General features: G+C 43.4%; 1 protein-coding gene across 1 annotated transcript; it reads left to right on the top strand.

Annotated features, from left to right (window-relative positions):
• The first annotated feature begins 7146 nt into the window (after positions 1–7146).
• On the top strand, positions 7147–26676 carry SLC51A (solute carrier family 51 subunit alpha). Its single transcript, XM_030328725.1, has 9 exons — positions 7147–7393; positions 7996–8090; positions 20427–20581; positions 21752–21825; positions 22256–22414; positions 22967–23078; positions 23373–23519; positions 25826–25931; positions 26468–26676. Exons 1-9 carry the CDS (start codon positions 7356–7358, stop codon positions 26674–26676), a joined length of 1095 nt encoding a protein of 364 aa, XP_030184585.1. The 5' UTR covers positions 7147–7355.
• Positions 26677–27449: the final 773 nt, after the last annotated feature.

Genomic DNA, 27449 nt, shown 5'->3' with positions numbered 1-27449 from the left:
GAATATTTAGCTGTATTTCTTGTGTTCTTTTCCATTTAATTCTTTAATCTGAAACTAATGTAAGGATAAAATAGAAGGTAAAGGCCTGAAGTGTATTTTTCTCATATCATTATAATCAATTATTCCAGCAGTAGTTTTGAGTAAGCTTTCTTTTCTCTCTTACATCAGATTCTAAATTTTTCATATATGCTATGATCTGTGGGCAGCACGGGGAGGTGCCTTCCAGACACCCTCAGGAATGAAGAACTTACCCCCAGCTGCTAGAAGACAGACTCAGCTTTGGGGAGTGCCTCCCCTAGAGAAAGTGACCTCACCCAAGGTTCCGCCTCCTTCCATAGCAGTTTGCATCCAAGGAGTGAGCAATATACAGTATAAAGGCCCACACACTTTTCTCAGTGCACAACTACTCTCAGTGCACAACCATTCTGAAGGGCCATCCAGCCCCTGTGTGACCTATAGCTTGGCTAAGGATATGGTTGGGCTCTTAGCACAGGCTGACTTCTCCTCTGCTCAGTCCTGTTTCCTTTCCTTTGTTTTTACAGGCATTGATCCTAAAATTATTCCCTAATGAACATCGTGCATGCTCATCTCTAAAGTCCATTTGCAAATTTTTTGTTTTATCTATTTATTGAATTTAGCACCATATATTTTGATGTTTGTAGTTTTAGAATCCAGGGTTTGGGGGTGTTTTTTTGCATTTTTTTAAAATTTATTTATTTTGAGAGAGAGAGTTTGAACAGGGAGGGACAGAGAAGGAGGGAGAGAGAGAATCCCAAGCAGGTGCCCAGCATGGAGCCTGACGCAGGGCTCAAGTTCAGGAACCCTGAGATCATGACCTGAGCTGAAACCAAGAGTCAGTCGCTTAACCAACTGAGTCACCCAGGCGCCCCTGCTTCTTGCATACTTAGTTGTCATTATCTGAATCCCTAAATTTATGATGCTATGCAGTAAACAAAAAATAAACGCAAAAATATTAAATGATGAATAAGAAATGAGGCCTCACTCGAACATCACCTTTCATTAAAACTAGCATCTTCTGGGGTGCCTGCGTGGCTCAGTTGGTTAAGCGTCCAGCTCTTGACTTCAGCTCAGGTTGTGATCTCACAGTTCATGGATTCTAACCCCATGTCGGGCTCTATACTGGCAGTGCAGAGCCTGCTTGGGATTCTCTGTCTCCCTTTCTCTCTGCCCCTTCCTTTGCTTTGTCTCTCTCTCTCTCAAAATAAACAAATAAACTTAAAAAACTAGCATCTTCCTTTTCCATTTCAACTGTAATGCAAAACAATGCAAGTACAATGACAATTTACTACCAAGTAACACTTAAAGTCTTGCAAAAAAAAAAAGCAGAATTTTATACTGATATAAGTGATATTGGAACATCATTTAAATCACCCAAAAGGTCATCAATCAATAAGGAGCTAGTCTAAAATAGCTAAAAGTTCAGAAAGGGAAAATCAACAAGGTTGACAGCCTAGTAGGCTCTTCAAAAAAAGAATGGCTGATAGCTTCACTAGTAAACTCTATATGACATTAAAAAATGAACACCAATCCTCTTCAAACTCTTCCAAGAAACAGAAGAGAAAAAGGAACACCTTCCTACCTCATTCTGTGATGTCAATATTACCATGACACCAAAGCCAGCTGAAGACATCACAAAAAATCCCCTACGGACTAATATCCTTTATCAATATGGATGCAAAAATCTTTGGTGAAATACTAGCAAACTGAATCCAGAAGCATATTAAAAGATTATACACCATGACCAAGTGGGATTTATTCCAGGAACCCAAGAGCGGTCCAACACACATAAATCAGCTACTACACCACATTAACAGAATGAAGGAAAAAATATATATGGTCATCTTAATGAAGAAAAGGCATTTGGCAAAATCCAATACCATTCCATGATTAAAACACTCCACAGCCTAGGAATAGAAAGGATGTTTCTCACATAAAGGGCATTTATGAAAAACCCACAGCTAACATTACACTTAATGATGAAAGACTGAAAGCTTTCCTTATAAGATCAGGAACAAGACAGGGATGCTTGTTTTTGCCACTTTTATTTAACATTGTACTGGAATTTGTAGTTAGAGCAACTAGGGAAGGAAGGAAGGAAGGAAGGAAGGAAGGAAGGAAGAGAGGGAGGGAAAGAAAGAAAGAAAGAAAGAAAGAAAGAAAGAAAGAAAGAAAGAAAGGGCATCTACACTGCAAATCTCCAAAATCTCTATTTGCAAACACAGTTTTGTATATAGGAAACCTTAAAGAACACACACACACACACACACACACGCACGCACACACATACAAAATATCAGAGCTAATAAATGAGTTCAGGAAAGTAGCAGCATTATTCATAGCCAAAAAATGGAAATAACCCAAATGCCCATTCACTGATGAATGGGTGAACTAAATAAGGTATGTCCACCCAATGGAATATTATTCAACCATAAGAAGGAGCAGAGCACTGGTACCTGCTGCAACATGGATGAACCTTGAAAACATGTCCCATGAAAAAAGTCAGGCACAAAACACCAAATTGTATGATTATATCTTTTATTTTTAGAGAGACAGAGCATGAGTGGGAGAAAGGGGCAGAGAGAAGAGAGAGAGAGAGAGAGAGAGAGAGAGAGAGTCTCAAGCAGGCTCCATGCTCAGTGTCCGACATGGGGTTCGATCCCACGACCCTGGAATTATGACTCAAGCCAAAATCAAGAGTCAGACGCTCAATCAACTGAGCCACCCAGGAGCCCCCATATGATTCTATTTAGTAGAATCATTTGCCAGAATTGCCTATTTGCCAGAATAGGCAAATCCATAGAGAGAGGAAGTAGATTAGTGGTTGCCAGGGGATGGGAAGAAGGAAGAATTGGGAAGTAGGAGGTTTCTTTTTGGGCTGATGGAAATTTTCTGCAATTAAAGTAATGGTGATAGTTGCACAACATTATAAATACACTAAAAAAACACTGAATTAGGGGCACCTGGGTGGCTCAGTTGGTTAAGCATCTGACTTCAGCTCAGGTCATGATCTCGTGTTCGTGAATTCAAGCCTCAAATCAGGCTCTGTGCTGACAGCTCAGAGCCTGGAGCCTGCTTCAGATTCTGTGTTTCCATCTCTCTGCCCCTCCCCTGCTCACACTCTGTCTCTCTCTTTCTCTCAAAAATAAATAAATGTTAAAAATTCTTTTAAAAAAACACTGAATTTTATACTTTATAATGACTAAACTGGTGAATTTTGTGTTATGTGAATTTTACCTCAACAAGAAATTTTTTTTAAAAAGAGACAATGGCCTTTAAATATCAAATGATTGAGGACCTGGCACAAAAACAGACACATAGACCAATGGAATAGAATAGAAACCCCAGAACTAGACCCACAAAAGTATGGCCAACTCATCTTTGACAAAGCAGGAAAGAACATCCAATGGAAAAAAGACAGTCTCTTTAACAAATGGTGCTGGGAGAACTGGACAGCAACATGCAGAAGGTTGAAACTAGACCACTTTCTCACACCATTCACAAAAATAAACTCAAAATGGATAAAGGACCTGAATGTGAGACAGGAAACCATCAAAACCTTAGAGGAGAAAGCAGGAAAAGACCTCTCTGACCTCAGCCGTAGCAATCTCTTACTCGACACATCCCCAAAGGCAAGGGAATTAAAAGCAAAAGTGAATTACTGGGACCTTATGAAGATAAAAAGCTTCTGCACAGCAAAGGAAACAACCAACAAAACTAAAAGGCAACCAACGGAATGGGAAAAGATATTTGCAAATGACATATCGGACAAAGGGCTAGTATCCAAAATCTATAAAGAGCTCACCAAACTCCACACCTGAAAAACAAATAACCCAGTGAAGAAATGGGCAGAAAACATGAATAGACACTTCTCTAAAGAAGACATCCGGATGGCCAACAGGCACATGAAAAGATGTTCAGCGTCGCTCCTTATCAGGGAAATACAAATCAAAACCACACTCAGGTATCACCTCACGCCAGTCAGAGTGGCCAAAATGAACAAATCAGGAGACTATAGATGCTGGAGAGGATGTGGAGAAACGGGAACACTCTTGCACTGTTGGTGGGAATGCAAATTGGTGCAGCCGCTCTGGAAAGCAGTGTGGAGGTTCCTCAGAAAATTAAAAATAGACCTACCCTATGACCCAGCAATAGCACTGCTAGGAATTTATCCAAGGGATACAGGAGTACTGATGCATAGGGGCACTTGTACCCCAATGTTCATAGCAGCACTCTCAACAATAGCCAAATTATGGAAAGAGCCTAAATGTCCATCAACTGATGAATGGATAAAGAAATTGTGGTTTATATACACAATGGAATACTACGTAGCAATGAGAAAAAATGAAATATGGCCTTTTGTAGCAACGTGGATGGAACTGGAGAGTGTGATGCTAAGTGAAATAAGCCATACAGAGAAAGACAGATGCCATATGGTTTCACTCTTATGTGGATCCTGAGAAACTTAACAGGAACCCATGGGGGAGGGGAAGGAAAAAAAAAAAAAAGAGGTTAGAGTGGGAGAGAGCCAAAGCATAAGAGACTGTTAAAAACTGAGAACAAACTGAGGGTTGATGGGGGGTGGGAGGGAGGGGAGGGTGGGTGATGGGTATTGAAGAGGGCACCTTTTGGGATGAGCACTGGGTGTTGTATGGAAACCAATTTGACAATAAATTTCATATATAAAAAACAAAAACAAAAACAAAAACAAATGATTGAGGACCCCTGAGGAAAACTGATGACATTTATGGGGTTTTTATACTATGATTTTTCAAAAATGATCCTTACACCAAAAGAAGCAACATTGAAGTGATAGGTGTGTCCCATCATGCAATCATGCAATTTTGTGAGACTGAGCAAAAAAAAAAAAAAAAAAAAAAAAAAAAAAAAAGAAGAATGAGTCATTCTTCTTTGGGTCTAAAATTCAGGGTGTGACAGCCAGCGGTCCGAAATTAGCAAGGGAAGAACGTGACTGGCAGGTCCAGCTCTCCTCTTGCCATACCTTAGCTAAGGGTGGGCTGGCCTTGAGTCAGGGCGTCATTGCCCTGGAGTATCCGTGGGTCACACTGCATAGAAGACAGCCACCTAGGGATTCTGGGTGGGGCAGAAGTACCCGCTCAGAGCGAAAGCCCTCCCTCTCACCAACACCCTGCCATTCCTCCCTCCCTCGTCATCAGACCTAAGAATTAACCAGTCTCCCCTGAGCCTCCCAGTCCCTGGGAGGCTGCATAAACGGCTGCATAACGGCGATGTCAGTCTTGGCTGCCATCCCCTCCCCCTACCTCCCCCTCCCACCATTCTGTCCTGAAGAAATTTCAGAGAACATCTTCAACGCCCTGCTATCTGCTCCCAGTCCCTGGGAGGCTGCATAAACGGCTGCATAAACGGCGATGTCAGTCTTGGCTGCCATCCCTTCCTGACCCCCTCTGGTTCTTCGTCCCCCTCCTCCTACCTCCCCCTCCCACCATTCTGTCCTGAAGAAATTTCAGAGACATCTTCAACGCCCTGCTATCTGCTCTAAGGAAGTCTAAAGTTCAGGGCTTTGGGCAATTAAGCTCAAGGCCTCTCACCAGGCTAGAGAGGAATGACCCAGGGAGCATTCCTGTGGCAACTGCTGAGGAAGCTGAGTCAGCCCTGTCTCTTGGCTTTGTCAGGGTGGAACCAAGGCACCTATGTCAATGCCTCTCTCCAGGTCAATGCCTTTGTTTTCCTTGCTTGCCTTGCCTACACCTCAGAAGGCAACCGAGTCCCCGAGACTACACTGTCCTGTCCCAAGAGTTGTACTTTAGGAGGAGAGCGAAAGAGGGAGAGAACTGTGCTTGACCCTTGGGGGATATTTTTAGGTGTGTGGGGACAGGAGTGGGTGTCCTCTTCACACCACATCACTGACTGCTTCCTCTGACTGTATCTCCTCCCCATCCCGGAATCAACTCTCTTGACCCTCTCATGGGCCCTTTTCTTACCTGAACCTCAACGGAGCTCCTAGTCTAGGTCCCTTCTGCCTCTCTCTACACTCCCATGGCTCTCCATCCAACCTGATGTCATAACTTCTCTGAGCCTCCGTTTCTTCATCTGTAAAATGTGAATAAAGACAGTACTTACTTTACAAGGCTGGTTGCAAAGTTGCAGTGAGATAAGGAACATACTGCATTTTCTACAGCGCCTGGTGCACCCCAAATTCTCAGTAAACATTTGCTGCTGCTGTTGTGTTTTTATTATTTCATCAGTCATGTAAGCAGTTCTTTTCTTTTTTTTTTTTTTTAATGTTTATTTATTTTTGAGAGACAGCAAGCAGGGGAGGGGCAGAGAGGGAGACACACACACAGGCTCCAGGCTCAGATCTGTCAGCACAGAACCCGACGCGGGGCTCAAACTCACAAACCATGAGATCATGACCTGAGCTGAAGTCAGACCCTTAACCACTGAGCCACCCAGGCTCCCCAGTCGTGTAAGCAGCTCTAAAGAGCACTTAGGATGTATTAGACCCTATTCGGGGAACCTAAGGGTACTATGCTTGGATTCAAATACTTTTAAATCTACTTGGAGAGGGAAGAGAACATAGTTCTCTAATCAATACAATAGTTCAGAAAACATACCATTTGGCACAGCTTTTCAGAATCTATCAAATTTCTCAGAAATCTAACTCAGCAACTCTGCCTCTGTACCTTTGCTGCATCTTGGGCTGCTGTTTGGCCGAATACACCCATCATCAACATGAGCTGGGCTGAGCTTTGGGAAACCCACATGGGCCTCGTCTGGCTTTTCCAGCTCGTCCTTCCTTCTGCCTGCCAGGCCAACAGTGCCAGCACAGCACAGTCCCGGAATTGGCCCTGACTCTCCCATCTCTAGGGGACCAGAGACTGAGTTCCAGACAGGTCCTGGGAGAAAGGGGGCTGCCGACCAGTAGTATTGCAGGGAGGATACAGAACTTTACTCCTATCATCACCCTAGAAGACTCCTTAGAGGAGGTGTAGGATGAGGGTTGGTAGGCAGCAAAGGGTGGCTAAAGGGATCTGTGGGAGGGAGGAAGGAAGGACCACACCTAGAGAGAGGGAGGAGTCAGGAACGGGGGGGGGGGGGGGACTTAGCCAGTCAAAAGGATCAAATTCCTCCAGGGTGAACTCTGAGATAGGTTCTAGGGATTTGCGGCACAGAAAGCCCGAGTAAAGGGAGTCAGAGACGAAGACTCTGTCACTCCACCTACACGTGGCCCAGGTCCTCTGAGAGAGTCCAGCAGGCAGCAGAACCAGCGGGAGCCGCCTCCTTCAGGACCCCCACCTTCCTGCCCCTTCTTGCCCCTCAGTGCCTGCTGGAAAGCCAGACAGGGGGAGAAGACAATGGAGCCAGACAGGACTCAGATAAAACTTGACCCCAGGTGAGTGAGGGCAGCAGGCCCAGAGCCAGGAGCCAGGTGCTAAGCCGTGGAGGCCCCTATCTCATTGGACTGTCCCTCCCTCCCTCTTAGGTCCTTTGGCTCCCAGGACACAGAATGAGGCAGACTAATAATGGTTTGGCTGTCTCCAAGGTCCTGTGGGTTTGGGCCAGTGTGTGATCTTTCAGAGCCTTGGTTTTGTCCCTCGACTGGGAACAGAAAAGTCTCAGAGGTAGGGGCTGTGAAGGGCATGCACAGAGCCCCATCCAGCTGTGCACTCACCCCTGGTGCTAAGGGTCCACTCTTTCTGTGAGGCTCTGCTCTTTCTCTATTGTCAGCCACTGGACTGCTGCCCCAGTGGAAGTGGAGAGAGTGAACTGTGGGCCCTTTGGGCACCTAGGCCAATCCTGCCCCTGGCCTAGGCGGCACCTGCCTTACACACTAGCCTGGGCCAATTTCCTCTAAGAACCAGGGCGCCAAGGGGAAATGTACAAGCAGCCCAAACTCAGGAGTGTTTGAGGGAATGTCAGATAACTGATATTCCTTCTGGTCCCTCCCCGCCTCCCCAATCCTCATATTCTGAATGTAGGTTGGTGTCTCTACAGGTACACGGCAGATCTTCTGGAGGTGCTGAAAACTAATTTCAGCATCCCCTCTGCCTGCTTCTCTCTCGCTCCCACTGCTGCCCAACTTCTGAGAGGTAAGTCAAGGCCCCTCCCCAGAGAGAACCGAAAGGAGGGCATGAGCACCCTGGCAGGAAGCTGGGACAGCTGAGGGAAGCTGAAGACAGGTGGTCCTGAGCTGGCCAGCCTGGAGAGTATCTACATATCATGGTTAAGGCCTTGGGGAAGAACAACCCCTTAAGGACCCAATAGGCCAAAAGAAGGGCATGACCACCTAGCCAGGGAGATACAGCTGCATGTTGGGCCTCCCACAAACCCCAACCTCAAAGCTCATTCAAGTTGGGGACGCTGGCTTGGAGCGTTTTTCAAATCCCGGAGCCATCCAGGGAATCGAGATGGTGCCTAAATGATGCAAGACCCAACAAATCCCCTAGGGGACTGTATAAGAGCCGCTTTGGGAAAGGGTCTGCATCATTCTAGAGGGGTGGTTATTATGAATAATGTTCTTAACACTTAGGGGAACCTGTACAAATACTCTGACGGTGTTGGACAACTAGGTCTTATACTGAATCGCTTTTGAACGTGAAAAGCCATTTATTTCCTGGCCACCTAAAATATGACAACCAGATGACCCTAGCACCGTTATAGCAAATGTGGCTCCCGTCCATATTTTATTTTGTCTTCCTACGGCATGATTAACCACCTCTCAGACTTTCATGAATAGGAGTCTGTGTCTCTATGGAATCCTTACTTTTTTTTCCCCAGCCTCCTTCTTGATGTCGTCACTTCAGTGCATAGACTTTCCGAACAACAGGATGTGGTCAGTGTGGATTAGAAGGCAGACACGGGCATGTGCTTGGACAAAGCCTTGTTTCAGAGCAAATGACAACTGCTGGGGTGTCCAGAGAGGCTTTGCAGCTGCTCTGGGGTTTGTGCCAGTAGGTAGCTGCCGCGTCCGGCTCCAGGAACCTCTTGTTCAGAGTGCGGCTCTTCCCTTCGATGAGCAGTTGTCAACCAGAGGCAATTTTGTCCCCCAGGGAACTTCTGGCAATGTCTAGAGACAGTTCATTTGCCACAGCTAGAGGGTGCTATTGGCACCTGGTGGGGAGAGGCCAAGGATGCTGCCCTGAATACAAAGGAAAGCCCCCCACAACAAGGAGTTGTCTTGGCCAAAGTGTCAATAGCGCTGGGGTTGAGAAACCCTGCCTCACACAGTAAAAATCGATCTCACACGGCTTTGCCGCGGAATGTGCGAATGGGAGCACCAAGGATGTTCAAAGTAGGGAGACCATACTGGGTCCGGTAGTCTTGCGACCTGCCTGTTTGCTGGGGGGGAGGGCGTGGAATGTCGGAACAGGTAAGCAAACTGGAGCGTGGAGAGCAGGCAGTGGGCACTGCTGAGGTGGTGGTGGAGGCAGAATGAGCAAGCAGATTCTCCACACACTGAGGAGCTTGATCTGGCAGGATTCCAGGTCGCTGGTGAGGAGGCAGAGGACAACTGAGAGGGCTGGACAGGTGAGGTGGGGCCTGATGAGCGGCAGGCAGAGAAGTTGTACTTTATCCTGTGGAGAGAAGGAGCCGGTGAGGGCTCTAGACTGGGAGGGGCTAGAGATTGCTTCAAGGTAATTAATCAGTAATCAGGATGGACTTCAGGGAAGAAGAGCCTTGAGAAGCAGGGGCATAAACTGGAGGTTATTGCCCCAGCCCAGCATGAGGGACAAGAGTCTGAGCCAGAACAGTGTCAGGGAAAGGAAGGGAAGTTTGGAAGACAAAGGTTATCTAAAGAAAGAGCAGGCAATCTGGTCAATACCGATACAAGGTGAGCGAAGGAAAAAGAGACCGTGACGGAAGCGAAGGAAAAAGAGACCTGGGGAGCTGGGCAGGGTGATGACATGACACTGAGAATCAGGAAGCCAGGAAGAGGCACCCACTGAGGATGTGGCAAGAACCCTTCCTCCTCTGTTAGTAAACCGTTGCTCCTTAAATTCGATGCCATTTAAGAAAAAGCTATTTTGGAAGAACTGTGGAACCTTTCAGTAATCTGGGTTTTTTTAATGTTTATTCATTTATTTTTGAGAGAGAGAGAGAGAGAGAACACAAGCAGGGGAGGAGGCGGGGGACACGGAATCTGAAGCAGGCTCCAGGCTCCGAGCTGTCAGCACAGAGCCTGATGGGGGGGCACAAACTCACGAGCTGTGAGATCATGACCTGAGACGAAGTTGGACGCTTAACCGAATGAGCCACCCAGGTGCCCCCAAAAATCTGTTTTTGAAATGCCTGTGATATGATTGCAATTGTAATCCCTACAGGATTTTTTTTTTTTAATGGGCTGATCCAAACATTTGTGTGAAAGAGTGAAGGGCCAAGAAAAGCCAAGACAATTTTGGAAAAATGCAAGGAGCGTACCTGCCCTCCCAGGGATTAAGGTTTACAAGAAGACTAAGCCATGAGGCAGTAAGTGCAAGGGTCCAAACAAGTGGAAAATGGAACAGAACAGAATGCCCAGAAAGAGAGCCCACTGGGGAATGTGCTCTATGACAGGACATTACACACCTCAGCGGACAGAATGGACTCTTCAGGAAGTTACCTGGACTATGTATCTGTCCCTATTGCAATATAGCTCCAAAGTATCTTCAATCCACACGGCTTAAATACCTAAATGTAAAATGCAAACTTTTTTACAAAAGAAAATACAGAAAGGTATCTTTATGATCGGGAGTAGAGAATTTCTTAAATAAAACACAAAAAAGCACAAATGATCATGGAGATTGGCTACATAAACAAATAAACAAACTTCTATATAACTATAAACACTATAAACAATGCTAAAAGCCAAACCATAGACTGGGAGAAGATATTTTCAAGCCCTAACCAACAAGGGATAAGTAGTCAGTATAAGAAAAATTACCCAATAAAAGTTGTGTAAAATATGTGAACAGATAGTTCATAGCAGAAGAAACACTAATGACCAATAAATATACAAAAAGATATTCTATTTTGTTAGGATTTAAGGAGCCCTGAATTAAACAATGGCACGTCATTTGACTACAATGAATTTGAGGTAACAGTGAGCACTCGTGGGTCGCTGGTGGGAGTATAATGGGGACAACCACTGTGGAGACTGATTAGCTCTCTACAGCACTGAAGATGCTCATCTCCTCCAACCCAGAAATTCTGATTTTAGATGTATGCATAAAGGAACTGTCCTAGGGGCACCTGCATGGCTCAGTCTGTTGAGCATCCCACTCTTGATTTCAGCTTAGGTCATGATCCCAGGGTCTTCGGATCAAGCCCTGCATTGGGCTCTGCCTTTAGTATGGAGCCTGTTTGGAATTCTATCTCCCTTTGCCCCTCTCCCTGGCTCACTCTCTCTCTCTCTCTCTCTCTCTCTCTCTCAAAATAATAAATAAATAAATAAATAAATAAATAAATAAATAAAATAAGGGAACTCTCCTATGTGTGCTAGGAGACATGTCCAAGAGTACATATTGAAGCATTTGTTTATCATATGAGAATAATATCATGAAAATAATGTGTGGAAAAAAGCATTTTGCAGGATGATGCCATTTATATAGATTTTTTATTAATTAATTAATTAATTTATTTATTTATTTATTAAGTGGGTTTCACACCCAGTGTGGAGCCCAACACAGAGCTTGAACTCACAACTCTGAGATCAAGACCTGAGCTGAGATCAAGAGTGGGAAGCTTAATCAACTGAACCACCCAGGCACCGCCATACAGATTTTTTTAAATACAAAGCAATATAGTATGTTGAATATGCACATATGTTGTGAAAAACTAAAACGTAAATGAAAAAGATATACACTAATTTCAGAACAGTAGTTAGCTCTGAGAGGTGAGGTGTGGAAGGGAAAATGATCCAGGGGGTGTGTACAGGGGCCTTCAGATACATCTGTAATGTTTTTTTTTCTAAAAATAACTTTTGAGGCAAAATTGGCAATATTGTAACACTCTTTAAAATGGGTTATGGGTATATTCATGTTTGCTCTATTCTCTTTATTTTTGAAATTTTTGTAATTTAATAAATTATTTTAATTTATAAAAAACCATTTTTGACAGGCTGTGATGAGATGTTCGTTTTAAAAGTATAAAATTTTATTATACTATAAAATTATACTATTGTAGTAATATAATATGTATGCACTTTAACCAGGGTGTTTTTTAAAGCTACTTTTTATTGAACAAATACTACATGCCAGGTGCTGTGCTAAGAGGTTAATGAGAGAATGAATAACCTGTCCAAGGTCAAGAGCAAGTAGTAAGTGGAATTTTTCTCTGAACTCTGATTCCAGAAACTGTGTTCTTAACTTCCATGAAAACAAAATGCAAAAATGAAAATAACTTTTGGTTAGGAACCAGCTGGAATTATGGATCATACTCTTCCAAAATTTTAATGTCCTTATATCGTTTTCATTATTTAAAAAAAAAAGTAATCTTCACTATTTCAGAGACAGTGGGACATTTGCTAGTTGCTAAAGGTATAATTGTATTCAAAATGGCCAGTTAGACAAGCATTTCCCACAGTGTGTCCCTTGGAGTACTAATCTCAAGTAGTGCTTCATGAACACAGAATCTACAAAAATAAGTTTTGTAAAATCTGTATTCTATAACCTCCAGTAGGAAATTAACAGTGTAAATCAGATTAAAAAGTTGAGTACGGGAAGAAACAGGTTTAATTTTGTTTAAGGCATTTCCACAAATCCTTTGGCCATAGAACAGTTTTGTCCCATAATATCTGTTAAGATGCGAAAAAATAAGATCGGGGACGATCTTCAAAGAAGATATATGAGTTTCATGGAGAGCAGGAGCTCTCTTTCTTAGCTTTTGTGCTGCGGCAGTGAATACAAGAGCCTGCAGATGGCAGAAGTATGAGAAAGAATATAAAGTGCCAAAGCCAGCAGTTAGAAGAGATTGCAAAAGCATTTGGGTTCTGAACAGTCAGAATATGCCCCCAACCCACCTTCGTAAACTGAAACAATTTTTTAGGGTTGCATTTGATTATTTATAGCACTCCACATTCCTTTCCATAGTCATGTGAACACACACCAAGAGTCAATGTGGGCCTAGCCAGAAACCCCTGGATTTAAATCCCAGCCCCATAACTTCCAGGTTGTGTGACCATGGCCAAGGTGCTTAACTCTCTAAGCCTGGTTTCCTGGAAAAGGCTATAAAATGGGGATGATCCATAGGAATTCTCATGGGGTTATTTCTTTCATTCAACAAATAGCCAAGTTGCTGTTCCAGGCACTTAGAGATGGAACAGAGAACAAACAAGCTTGACAAAGTCCCTGCCTTCTTGGAGTTTACACAGTTGGGGGAGGGGCGCAGGAGAAGGCAGCAGAAAATAGGCAAGTAAATAAATATGTAAATAACTTCACCGTGAGAGGCAGATGGGGACAATAGCACCCTCGGAGAAGGCTGGCTGAGAAGGGGCACTTGAGCGGAGAGCTCAGAGAGGAGAAGCCAGCCACAGGCAATTCAGGGAGAAAAGCTGAATGGGCAGAAACCAAGTGCTACCAAGTTCTGGAGGTGGGCACAGCTTCTATGGCTATCGGGAGGCTGAAGGAGGGGTAGGGAAATCCCAAACCTCAATAAACAGAGAAGAGTTGAGCTGGTGTTTGAGATTGGAAAACACAGGGTGTGGGAGAGGATGAGGGATCAGTGCCCGAGACCTAGGGACAGAGGTCAGGAAGGGGACCGTGGTTCTGGGCCTCAAGGTGGGGCAGATTTTCAAGGAGGAGGGAGCAGTCAAGACAGTTAAGACTGGGAAAATTAAAAAAAAAAAAAGTGGTGGGGGGGGTGGGCGGTGCCTCAGGGTGGCTCAAGTGGTTAAGGGCTGACTTCGGCTCAGGTCATGGTCTCATTTATGACCATGGTTCGTGGCCAGATTCCTGAGTTTGAGCTCTGCTTCAGGGTCTGTGCTGACAGTTCAGAGCCTGGAGCCTGCTTTGGAATTTGTGTCTCCCCTTCTCTCTGCACCTCCCTAGTTTATGATCTGTCTCTGTCTCTGTCTGTCTCTCAAAAATAAATAAACATTAAAAAAAAAATAAAAAAAGAAGAAGAAGACAGTGAAGACTGGGAAGGGCTTTGGCCTTGAATGGCTTTTGAAAGGGCTCTCCCCGAGCTGGTGAGGACAAGGTCAAGGAGGGGTGGGGAAGTCAGGCCCTGAGCGACCTCCAGCAGTGACTTACCTTTCCAACAACGGACATGAGTTTTTAGAAATCTACTGAATTAATTTTGGTATCTGCCTATCTGGACTTTATCTTTTGTGAGTATTTTTTTTTTAACATAAATATTTCCGTTGTAAAAAATAATTCAGATTCAGTAAATCTGAAAATCCAGAAAAGTAGAAGGAGGAAAGCCATCTATACTCCCGCCACTCAGAGACAGGCACTGCAAATACCTTGGTGTTAGTCCCCCCCCCCTTTTTTTTTTTAATGTTTTATTTATTTTTGTGAAAGAGATAGAGAGAGAGATCACAAGCGGGGGAAGGAAAGAGAGAGAGGGAGACACAGAATCCAAAGCAGGCTCCAGGCTCTGTTGGAGCTGTCAGCACGGAGCCCCACATGGGGCTGGAGGAACAGTGAGGTCATGACCTGAGCCAAGGTTGGCCGCTTAACCAGCTGCACCACCCAGGCCCCCCCAGTGTTAGTTCCTTTTTCCACGCTTTTACTTAGCATTAGTTGAAATCGTGCCATACCTCCAATCTTATGTCCTGTTTTTATTTTTTTTTTTATTTTTTTTATTTTTTTTTTATTTTTTTTTTATGAAATTTATTGACAAATTGGTTTCCATACAACACCCAGTGCTCATCCCAAAAGGTGCCCTCCTCAATACCCATCACCCACCCTCCCCTCCCTCCCACCCCCCATCAACCCTCAGTTTGTTCTCAGTTTTTAACAGTCTCTTATGCTTTGGCTCTCTCCCACTCTAACCTCTTTTTTTTTTTTTTTTCCTTCCCCTCCCCCATGGGTTCCTGTTAAGTTTCTCAGGATCCACATAAGAGTGAAACCATATGGTATCTGTCTTTCTCTGTATGGCTTATTTCACTTAGCATTACACTCTCCAGTTCCATCCACGTTGCTACAAAGGGCCATATTTCATTTTTTCTCATTGCCACATAGTACTCCATTGTGTATATATACCACAATTTCTTTATCCATTCATCAGTTGATGGTTATGTCCTGTTTTTAGAAGCATGACATCATATGAATTTTTTCACATTATTATATATTTGACAAAATGTGCCCTTTTAAAAAAACATAGTTTTGCTATAAAATACAGATTTGTTATTGAATAATTGAAAACGATAGAAAAGAAGGGAAAAATCACCTATTCTTGTCACCCAAAGACAGCATATTTAATATTTTCTTTTAATATTTCTAGGCATTTTTCTGTGAAATGATTTTTTAATGTTTTTATTTTATCAATGTAGTATGTGAACATGGTTAAAATTTCTAATAATACACAAGAGCTACTAATGCAAATCAATCAGTCCTCTGCTCTATCCATTCTCATTTCTAGTCTTCCTCCTTTTTTAGCTAATGGTTCTTCTGGTAGTTACCTTCCGATCACCCATATGTGCACACCATTGTTTCCCGGAGGATCAATTTTGGGCATCATCTGTGGCTGCCTCTACGATACATAAGGCTTCAGCACACACAGCACGGAACTTCTCCCATTCTCTCCATACAATTATGTTAATATTTTTGGTTGGTTATGTTTATAGATTTACTATCCATTTAGTTTATTTCTTATTCTGCCAACCAGGGCAGTATTTCTTGATTTTCCATTTTGTGAGATAAAGATATTAGTGCCCCACTCTTTCTTCCAACTCTTTTCTACTTTTCTCTCCCCAAACATGGTTATAATTTTACTGGGCTAATTTTGCAATCTTCTTTGCTGACATAAGATTTTTTTAGGTATAAGTTACATATAGTAAAGGATAATGATCTCAAGTATGTAATATGATGCATTTTTACTTATGTGTAAATCTGTGAAACCAGCATCTCGGTCAAGAAAATGGAACCTTCCAGCATCCAGTAGGGTCTTTCATGCTCCCTCCTTAGTTCATATGCCTTCTAATACCACTATTCTTTTTTTTTTTTTTAATTTTTTAAAAATGATTTTATCTTTGAGAGAGAGAGACAGAGCACTACTTGGGGAGGGGCAAAGAGAGAGGGAGACACAGAATCCAAAGCAGGCTCAGGGTCTGAGCTGTCAGCACAGAGCCCAGTGCAGGGTTAGAACTCACGAACGGCGAGATCATGACCTGAGCTAAAGTTGGACACAACCGACTGAGCCACCCAGGCGCCCGCCTGAGACCACTATTCTAACCTCTACCTCCTCTATGGATCATTTTTCCCTATTCCTCAATTTATATAAACAGACAGTTTATCAAACAGTATGTACTCTTGTGTCTGGCTTCCTTCCCTCACCATTATGTTTTTAAGATTGATCCATTCTGTTGCCTGTTTATTTTTTTTAATTGCTGTGTGATATTCTATTATGGGAATGTATCACAATTTACAATTGACCTTTGAACAACATGAGTTTGAACTGCATGGGTGCACTTAACACAAGGATTTTTTTTTTTTTAAGTTTATTTATTTTGAGAGAGAGAGAGAGAGATAGAGAACCAGGGAGGGGTGAAGAGGGAGGGAGAGAGAGAGAGAAAGAGAGAGAGAGAATCCCAAGCAGGCCCTGCACTGTCAGCGCAGAGCCTGATGTGGGGCTCAAACTTAAGAACCATGAGATCATGACCTGAGCCGAAACCAAGAGTAGGATGCTTAACCAACTGAGCCACCCGGGCGCCCTTATGAGGATTTTTTTCAATAAATATATGTATAGTAGTGCATATATATTTTTTCTTCCTTATGATTTTCTTCATAACATTTTCTTTTCTCTAGGTTACTTTATTGTAAGAATACAGAATATAATACACATAACATACAAAATAAGTGTTAATTAACTATGTTATCAATAAGGCTTCTGGTCAACCGTAGGCTATTAGTAGTTAAGTTTTGGGGAAGGCAAAAATTATACGCAGATTTTCAACTGTGCATTGTTCAAGGATCAACTGTATTTATTTGTATTCTTGTTGAATCAATATGAGCTATTTCCAGTTTGGGCCATTATGAATAATGCTGCTCTGAGCATTCTTCTGGTGATTATAAGCACTCATTTCTATTGAATAGGTGTCCAGAAGTGGAATTTCTGTGTCATAGGGTAGGTGTATGTTTAGCTTAAAGGCATACTACCAACTGCTTTCCAAAGTCATTGTGCCACTCCCAGCTGAAATATATGAGAGTTCCATTTTTTCCTTATCCTCATCAGCACTTGGAATCATGAGTCCTTTTAATTTTAGCCCTGTTGGTGGGTATATAATGGCATCTCGCATTTGTATTACCCTGATGACTGTTGACATTTAGCGCCTTTTATGCTTCTCAAACATTGAGGTACTTTTTTTCGTGACGTAACTGTTTAGGCCTTTTTTTTTTTTTCTTCATTTAAAAACATTGTGTTGTCTTTTTCTTACTGATAGGAATTCTTTATATATTACAGATACAAGTCTTTTGTTGGATATCTGTATTGCAAGTACCTTCTCTCAGTCTGAGATTGTCTTTTCATTCTCCTAATGGTTTCTTTCGACAAATAAAAATGTTTAATTTTAAGAAAGTCCAATTTATCGATTTTTAAACTTATGGGTCGTGCTTTTGTGTCCTATTTTAAAAGATCTTTGCCTAGCTCAAAGTCATGAAGATATACGTCTCTGTTTTCCTCTAAAAACTTTATTGTTTTAACTATCACATTTAGGTGTTTTTGTATGATATGAGGGAGCAGTCAATGTTCTTTTTTATCCCCCAAAGGATATCCAGATAACCCAGAACTCTTTCTCAAAAAAAAAACCACTCTTTTCCCCATGAATTGTAGTGGAAATTTTGTCGTAAATCAAATAACTATATATGTGGGGTCTGTTAATGCATTTTTTTTGTTTTTTTGAATGTTAATAAGTTATTACTCTTCTCAAGAATTATTACATATTCTTTACAAAGATTTTTTTTATGGCACAAATTTTTCAGATCTCGATAATTAATATTCAGTTAGGTACTTTATTTAATAATTCCAATATTGTTGGGCACTTGAGTTGTTTATAACTTGGGGCTATTAGTCAATATATTATAAACATTATCTTTTAATGGAGCAAAAATAATATATCACAGTTATTTTGCTCTTATCTGACGACTAAGCAGATTGACTATTTTCCCACATGTCCTGAACTGTGTTAATATCTTTTTCCATTTATTTGCAAGTGTCCTGTTTTTGTTATCAGTTCTCTTTATCTAATAAAGATCTTAAACTTGAGTACACATTTATTAAAAAGCTTTTTCCCTCAGTCTGTTTGCTGTCTATTTCTTTTAAACACTTACAAAGAAGTTTACACACTTCATATTAAATTTGACCATCATTCTCTTTGTGATTTCTCAGATTACTCCTAAGCTTAAGAAGGTTTTCCCTCTCCAAAATCTTCATGAAAATACAATTCTCTCTCTTTTTTTTCTCTCAATTTTTCTTGTTTGATTTTTTTTGTTTCTTTTTTTTTTTTTAACTTACATCCAAATTAGTTAGCATATAGTGCAACAATGATTTCAGGAGCAGATTCCTTAGTGCCCCTTACCCATTTAGCCCATCCCCCTTCCACAACCCCTCCAGTGGCCCTCAGTTTGTTCTCCATATTTATGAGTCTCTTCTGTTTTGTCTCCCGCCCTGTTTTTATACTATTTTTGTTTCTCTTCCCTTATGTTCATCTGTTTTGTCTCTTAAAGTCCTTATATGAGTGAAGTTATATGATTTTTGTCTTTCTCTGACTGATTAATTTCACTTAGCATAATACCCTTCAGTTCCATCCACGTCGTTGCAAATGGCAAGATTTCATTCTTTTTGATTGCCGAGTAATACTCCATTGTATATATATAGCACATCTTCTTTATCCATTCATCCATCGATGGACATTTGGGCTCTTTCCATACTTTGGCTATTGTTGATAGTGCTGCTATAAACATGGGGGTGCATGTGTCCCTTCGAAACAGCACACCTGTATCCCGTGGGTAAATGCCTAGTAGTGCAATTGCTGGGTCATAGGGTATTTCCATTTTTAGTTTTTTGAGGAACGTCCATACTGTTTTCCAGAGTGGTTGCACCAGCTTGCATTCCCAATCCTGTTTGATTTTTAAAGACATCCCTTCAATCTATCTAGAATTATCATGATATATGACAGACTTAATGGGTATCTCCATGAGTGTTTGAAGTACTCATTTTTGTTGTAAAGGGTAAAATCATATTTTAAAATCCTCTGATGTTTATATTTTAAAAGTTTTGAAGAGGAGAAGGTAAAGTCTTTTTAGTAAAGGACTGCAACCAGTTTTTTAATGTCCAAACCTTGTTTGTTATCCTCTGACCATTACCAGGTGAGCTTGTTGAAAATGCAGATTTCTGGGTCCATCCCAGATCTATTAAAGCAGCATCTCTGAGGGTGGGACCCAGACATCTAATTTTTTTTTTAATTTTTTTTTAACATTTATTTTTGAGACAGAGAGAGACAGAGCATGAATGGGGGAAGGTCAGAGAGAGAGGGAGACACAGAATCTGAAACAGGCTCCAGGCTCCGAGCTGTCAGCACAGAGCCCGACGCGGGGCTCGAACTCACGGACCGCGAGATCGTGACCTGAGCCAAAGTCGGCCGCTCAACCGACTGAGCCACCCAGGTGCCCCCAGACATCTAATTTTTAACAACGCCTCAAATGACTGCAAGAAACACTAAAGAGAGCTACTGGACCACATTTAAGACTAATTATGAGGCCAACACGAGCCAAATGTCCTTGGAGTCTTTACTTGTATCCATTTCTCTTTTGTTAAATTCCCATCCTAACGTCCCAGTTTCGTGACATAATTTTGAAATCAAATTTAAATGGCTCTAAAGTATATACCATTCATTACATTCTGCTTTAATTATAATGTTAATTGGTCCATGTTTGCTAACATGACACCGTTTACTGGAAGTAGTAAAGTTGAATAGGCCCTGCCAACCTCCTAATTCAAAATTTTTGCTCGTTATGTAAAAACTTGTTTGGTGTCTATATCCTGGTTGAGGTAAGCCTTACCATACCTAGAATCATCTGCTCTAGTCTCCCATCCATTCAGAAGAATGACTACTTTTTAGCTACATGCTAAGGTCTAAGAAAATGCCATTCTTCTGCATGGGTGGAAGCCTAGACCAGATAATTCTAGATATGGTCAAGCAATTTAGATCCAAGTGAGAAAGCCCACACCTCCTGCCCCTCATCCCTGGTCTTTAGTTAACAAGAGTCTGTCTTCTCTTTCTACTTTAGCCTTGGGCCCTGCAGAAATTGCCCTCACAGTCATTATGACTCTGCTTGCCCTGGGCTCGGTCACCATCTTCGTGGAGGATGCTGTCTACCTGTACAAGAACACCCGTTGCCCCATCAAGAGGAGGACTTTGCTCTGGACCAGCTCTGCACCCACGGTGAGGGCCTTGTAGCTGCCCTTTGGGAGGGACTGAACAAGACGCAGGAACCATTCTGGGAATTCCTCTAAACTCAGCATTTCAAGCCAACAAAGGGTTGCCTGCCTCTACCCACTTAGGATGGGGGTTTGTAATGCGATCTCCATTTGCAGTCGGGACACCCTGCCTGGATCAACAGGCAGTGGGACACAGCTTGAATTCTTGAGTTCTTTGAATTCTCAGAGACAGCTAGAGAAACTGCTCACCCCACCAGCAGCCCCACTCACTACCTCCCCACCACAGGATCATTGTTAAAAGCAAGCTTCCTTCCTACACAGGCAAGCAGTGGTTCCTCAGACGGGAGGGAGGCAAAGAATTTTCTTCCCCATGGGGACAACTCAACTCTATCCTTGCATTATAGACCTTTATAACCCACTCTGGTAGCCATTGTATAGGTCTCTGACTTGTTCCTAGGCCATAAGATTAGACTTCCGTTTCCTTGTGGTAAGGTCTGTGTGTGTGTCTGGAGCGGAGAATGGAGCCCTCGAGGTCCTTTTCTAGCAGATGACACCTGCCTGGGCCATCTCAAGTCATCAGAGATGCTCTAGTAACATGTGGCATTGAAAAGGAAGGGCTGGGGGCGCCTGGGTGGCGCAGTCGGTTAAGCGTCTGACTTCAGCCAGGTCACGATCTCGCGGTCCGTGAGTTCGAGCCCCGCGTCAGGCTCTGGGCTGATGGCTCAGAGCCTGGAGCCTGTTTCTGATTCTGTGTCTCCCTCTCTCTCTGCCCCTCCCCCGTTCATGCTCTGTCTCTGTCTCAAAAATAAATAAAAACGTTAAAAAAAAAAATTAAAAAAAAAAAAAAGAAAAGGAAGGGCTGGATCTGGATCCAGTTCCTCCCAAGGATGAACTCGCCTACTCCTACGCCGGGGATATGGGATGAGATAGTCTTCAAAATGACATTTTGACTTACAGTGACCAGCTGTCTCTAACCCTAGGTATAGAAGGAACTGACTACTAAATTAAAAAGGAAAATTAGTTGATTTGATTGTTCTTCCAGATGGCCACTTTTAAGTAATGCTGCCTCATGTGTTCGGGTTTTGCTTCCTTGAGTTTTGCCACAAAAATTTGAGAGGGTGAGCACAAAGACTCCCTTCTTGCCCCAACCAGCTTCTTGCTTGCCTTCAAGCAGGTCGTGTCTGTGTTCTGCTGTTTTGGTCTCTGGATCCCTCGTTCCCTCATGCTTGTAGAAATGGCCATAACTTCGTGAGTGTCCTGCCCCACTCCCAGCTCTGAGGTGGGTACCCTTTTGCTCCCCACTCACCCAGGACTCCAGAGTCCGCATCTTCTTTTATCCCCTATCCCTTCCGTAAATCCCTGCAAATCAATTGATCATGAGTCTAGCCCCTTTCAACTTGTGCTAATCCAGGTCTCTTGAACTTCTGCTTCTCTTCATCTTCAGTCACCATTTTGTTCACATAGGCTCAAATTCCCCTCTTCCTCAGCCCCTGGACCCTGTCCTCTCCCTCTTGCTGGCTCACACATTCCAAATGCCTGGTCCCTACTGGACCCCCCCCCCCCCGTGAGCCCCACCTCTCCTTCACCCTTTGCAGTCTATATGTCTTTGGCAGCAAAGGGGTATCCCCTTACCTGGCCACCTCCCCCTCTGTGAAGCTCACCTCTACTCCCACTCCAGGTTTTACTCAGTATACTTTTATCTGCTGATGCTGGTCATGGTGGAAGGCTTTGGTGGGAAGGAGGCAGTGATAAGGACACTGAAGGACACTCCGATGATGGTCCACACTGGCCCCTGCTGCTGCTGCTGCCCCTGCTGCCCCCCACTCATGCTCACCAGGTAAGGTGGGAGGGAGAGGCAGAACTGAGGAACAGGTTAGCCTCTCTCTTCACTCTCACAAGAGTCTCTGTGGCTCCCTTAGCCCTGCTTCAAGCCTCTTGGAATCAGGTTTGTATGGGACAGAGCCAGTGGCGAAAGGGCGGGCATCCCGCAGCCAGCACCCACACATTAGGCACCCACCCAGGGGTGAGGGGAGCAGAGGAAGGAGAACTCCAGTTTCCATCACTTAGGCTCACTGCTGCCTACACACTTTACCACACTGGACTTTGGGCTACTTACTTGTCTCTTATGCCCATTTTGGTTAAAGAGGTTGGGGTCAACTTTCTGATAGTCCTTGCTCAAAGGGCAGCATTCTGGTCAGATGAGTGGGAGGCAAGAAGGTTCCCAATGCTCTCGACATTCTGGCTTCTTCCTACGTCCCCATCCATTTAGCCATTTTGGTGTCTATTACGACAGACAAGCTTCAGCCCAGGATCCCAGTGAGGGAGCTGGAAGGTCTTCTTGAGGTGGACACTTTATGGGTTCATGTTCCCAACCCTCTTCTTCCTTTAGGAAGAAGCTTCAGCTGCTGATGTTGGGCCCATTCCAGTATGCCTTCTTCAAGATAACACTGAGCCTGGCGGGCCTGTTTCTCATCCCTGATGGCATCTATGACCCAGCAGATGTAAGCCAGGAGTAAGGGGCAGCAAACTCTAAGACTCAGTTCCTCTGAGCTCTAAAAGGAATAGCTGGAGCCAACATCCCCTGATCCAGGGCTCCACAGACAGGGTAGTCCCGGCAACAGTGTGGCCATAGAAAAGGTAGAGGCTTGGACTCTGGTGGGGAGAGGAGAGTGGAATAGGCCAAGGCTTTGGGGCTTTTTATTTACTTTTTATTACCTTTCCCACCATGGAAGAGGAGAAATAGAAGGAGAAAATGACTTGCCTTCCTCACTGACTACTTTCTGATCTGCCACCAGATTTCTGAGGAGAGCATAGCTCTGTGGATCAACACCCTCCTCAGTGTGTCCACCCTGCTGGCCCTCTGGTCCCTGGCCATCCTTTTCCGTCAAGCCAAGCTGCACTTGGGCGAGCAGAATATAGGAGGCAAATTTGTTCTGTTCCAGGTAACTAGAATTGGGGTTAGGAGGTGAGACTAATAAAGGCAAAAAGCGGGTCCGGGAATCTTGTTAAGCCTAGGTTTCCGGTGAGATCTGGAAAAGGATCCCTGCCCCTTCCCAGTTTTTGCTTTTCCTGTGCTGTAATAGTTTCCTAGCGCTGCCCTAACAAAATATCACAAACTGAGCGGCTTAAAACAACAGAAATGTATCGTCTCATAGTTCTGGAGGCTAGAAGTCCAAAATCAAGGTGTCAGCCAGGCCACATTCCCTCTGAAATCTACAAGGGAGAATTCTTCCTTGACGCCTCCTAACTTCTGGTGCTTTGCCAGCAATCCCCGGCTTGCAGCTGCATCACTGATTTTGCCTCCATTATGACATGGCATGTGTCAGGGTCTTGTGTCTCTTTTCCTCTTCTTAGAAAGACAACAGTATATTGGAATAAGGACCCACCCTACTCCAGCACGTCCTCATCTTAACTGATTACATCTACACCAGAACAATGATGCTCTTTCCAAATAAGATCATATCCTGAGGTCCTGGGGGTTAGGACTTCAACATATCATTTTAGGGGACCCATTTCAACTTGTAACAGATGTATTACCAACCTCGAATTCTTCTACTTTTTCTTTTTTCTTTTCTTTTCTACCCAATACTTCCTAAAACTCTGTAACCCACCACCACCACTAGCTTCGGCATTATCATAGTTATGAACTACCTACACCACATGCTAGGCAGTTTTCGTACATTACATTTGAATTTGCACAACAATCTTTGGAGTCATTATTCTTTCTATTTTACAAAGGAGGAAACTGCGACCCAGAGATAATATTGGGCTTCCTCCGAGGCACATATGTATGGGGCTAAAATTTAAACTTAGATCTGACTCCCAAATCCACCCTCCTTCGCATTACATTGTCTCTTCACCTTCACACCTCTTCTGAAAATTCTCTGCAAAGCACATTTGTTCACTTTTTACACTTTCCATTCTCTTAAGCCCAGATAACTTCCACCAAATACAATGACTTTAAATTTTTTTAATGTTTTTTTTTTTTCATTTATTTTTGAGAGAGAGTACAAGCGGGGGAGGGGGCAGAGAGAGAGGGAGACACAGAATCTGTAGCAGGCTCAGGCTCTGAGCTGTCAGCACAGAGCCAGACGAGGGACTCAAACTCACAAACTGTGAGATCATGACCTGAGCCAAAGTCAGACACTTAACTGACTGAGCCACCCAGGCGCCCATAAATACAATGACTTTTAATCCAATCTTGTTTTCCTTCTCTCCCCATTCTTTCTGTCTCCTTGCTAGGCCCTTCTTCTACTCCCAAGGCATAGTGACTGCTTTGTAGTCAACAGAGTGATTTCACATAAATTCTCATTTGATCTAAGCAGATGCCTGCAAAATGTGAATTTCCAGGCACATAAGAGGTAGAATTGAAGGAGAGGCTGGAAGAGCCTGAAATGGAGTCAGGGACTGAAAGGGCAGGAAGGATCTGGGCCCCGGAAGCACTTAGGGTCACGCCACAAGGTCAAGGCCCTATGATTGCCGAGCCTGCCTGTGATTATTGTGGGACATGCTGAGTCTGTCTTTAAAAGGATGACGTTTCATAAAAGTGCAGTCAGGGAGGGCAAGTACTAAGGCAAATGGTGTTGCTGGAGCCTCTGGACAGAGATTTTTTTTCTTTTTTTCTTTTCTCTTATTGTATTAAAATATACATAACATACGATTTGGCATTTTAACCATTTTTAAATGTACAGTTCAGTGGCATTAATTGCGTTCACATTGTGGTGCAGTCATTATTAGCACCATCCATTTCCAGAACTTTTTCATCTTCCACACAGAAACTCTGTACCCGCTGAACATTAATTCCCCATTTCCCGTGCTGCCCAGCCCCAGGCATGGCAGAGATTTTTCAAAGGGCACCTTCATGGCTAATTGTCCATCATTCTAGGAGCAGGGATCTCAGATACTTGAGCCAGATGGAAATAGTCTCCTCTAACCATCCATCCTTTTCATCCATCGAGTGCTTGTTAGTATCCGTGGCTGAAATGGGGAAATAAACACGAACCCCCAATCAGTTCTTGTTTCTTGTCTCAAACGTTCATAAAATATTGGATAGAAGACAAGATTGTAATTTGCCTAAAGATCAAAACGCCACAAAATTTTACTCGGGTGAGTTTCAACCCTCTGCAACTGCACAGATCTAAAGGTCAGCCGAGCGCACAGTGGAAGAGCAAGCACAGCGGTGGGCCAGCTGGCCGCAGTGCCACCGCCGCCGGGCCCAGCCTGCCCTTGTCTCTCCTCTGGTCCACAGGTGCTCCTCATCCTGACCGCCCTGCAGCCATCCATCTTCTCAGTCTTGGCCAACAGCGGGCAGATTGCTTGTTCACCTCCCTTTTCCTCTAAAATCAGGTCTCAAGGTGAGCACACAGGGATTCCTCTCCCATTCCGGGATGGGCGAGAAGGGAGGGCCAGGGAAGAGCGGACCTTAGAACAGAGGTTGGGCCATCCTGGTTTCTATGCAGAATACTCAGAAATGGATCTCCCAGAAATCCTAGTGAGGCTTTCAGGAGAGAGTGACTTCTCTGACCACACAGAGGAGAGCTATAATCCCAAAGCTTGAGGCCAGCCCTGGTGGCCGACCCAGGAAGCCATGTGCTCAATTGTTAGCTCCTGGGAGAGGAATGGCTGTGGTTTGGAAGCAGAAGGTCAAACTGATACAACACACACAAAAAAGGGTTTAATGTTAGCCTCAGACTGCAGAAGGTAGAGAGCCAAGTTCTGGTTCTGGCTCTACCATTCATCTGGTACGTTATTTACGACAACTTAATATCTCTAGGCTTGGTTTGAGGATAAACTGGAGAAAGTGTTGCTGAACTCATATGCCAGGGCTGCTAGGGGGATACCACCTCTACCATTTAGCATAACCTACATTATATTTCACTCTACACTGCAGTGATGAATTGCCACCTTCTCATACTGGAGACTTTTGTAATGACTGTGCTGACACGCATGTACTACCGAAGGAAAGATAACAAGGTTGGATATGAGCCTTTCCCTTCCCCAGACCTGGATTTGACTTCAAAGCCTGAGGTGGACAGTTTGGACAATGAGCCTGTACATATTAAACGGGCACAAGATTTCCTCACTATCCCTCAACCTTGACCAAATGGGGATGGATTCCATCATCAGCACAAGCTGGCAGATTACATTTGACTATAGGAATGAAGGAGAATTATGGACTAGGATGCAATTATTTTGGATCTTGCCTGGAGAAGGTATTTTAGGTTTTATAATAAACAAACAGGATAGAGTTTAAAACTCTGTAACTGGGTACATCGCCTCTGTGGGTGACACTATTAGCCCTTGAAGATTGTATATTGAAAGGTCACTCCGAGTTTTCCTAAAGCCAGTGAAAAGGAGGAAAGTATATGGTAGTTTGCCTAGTATAAGAACAGGAGTAGAACTGAACCAGGCAAACCCCTATGTTTATTGCAGCATTATTTACAATAACCAAGACTTGGAAGCAACGTAAGTGTCTATCAATAGATGAACGGATAAGGAAAGTATGGTGTGTGCACGTGTGTGTGTGTGTGTGTATACACACACATATACACACACACACACATATATACACACACACACACACACACACATATATATATATATATGGAATATTACATGGCCATAAAAAAGGATGAGATCATGCCATTTGAGACAACATGGATGGGTCTACAGGGTATTATGCTAAGTGAAATAAATCAGACTGAAAAAGATAAATACCATACAATTCCACTCATAAATGGAATAAAAAAATTAAATAAACGAAAAGCAGAATTGGAACTATAAATACAAACAACAAATTGATGGTTGTCAGAGGGGAGGGGGTGGGAGGTTGGACAAAATGGGTAAAGGGGACTGGGAGATACAGGCCTCCA

The sequence above is a fragment of the Lynx canadensis genome, chromosome C2 (assembly GCF_007474595.2).
Source record: "Lynx canadensis isolate LIC74 chromosome C2, mLynCan4.pri.v2, whole genome shotgun sequence".
NCBI lineage: Eukaryota > Metazoa > Chordata > Mammalia > Carnivora > Felidae > Lynx > Lynx canadensis.
The sequence above is the reverse complement of the archived record's forward strand: the minus strand, read 5'-3'. Positions and strand labels throughout refer to the sequence as shown.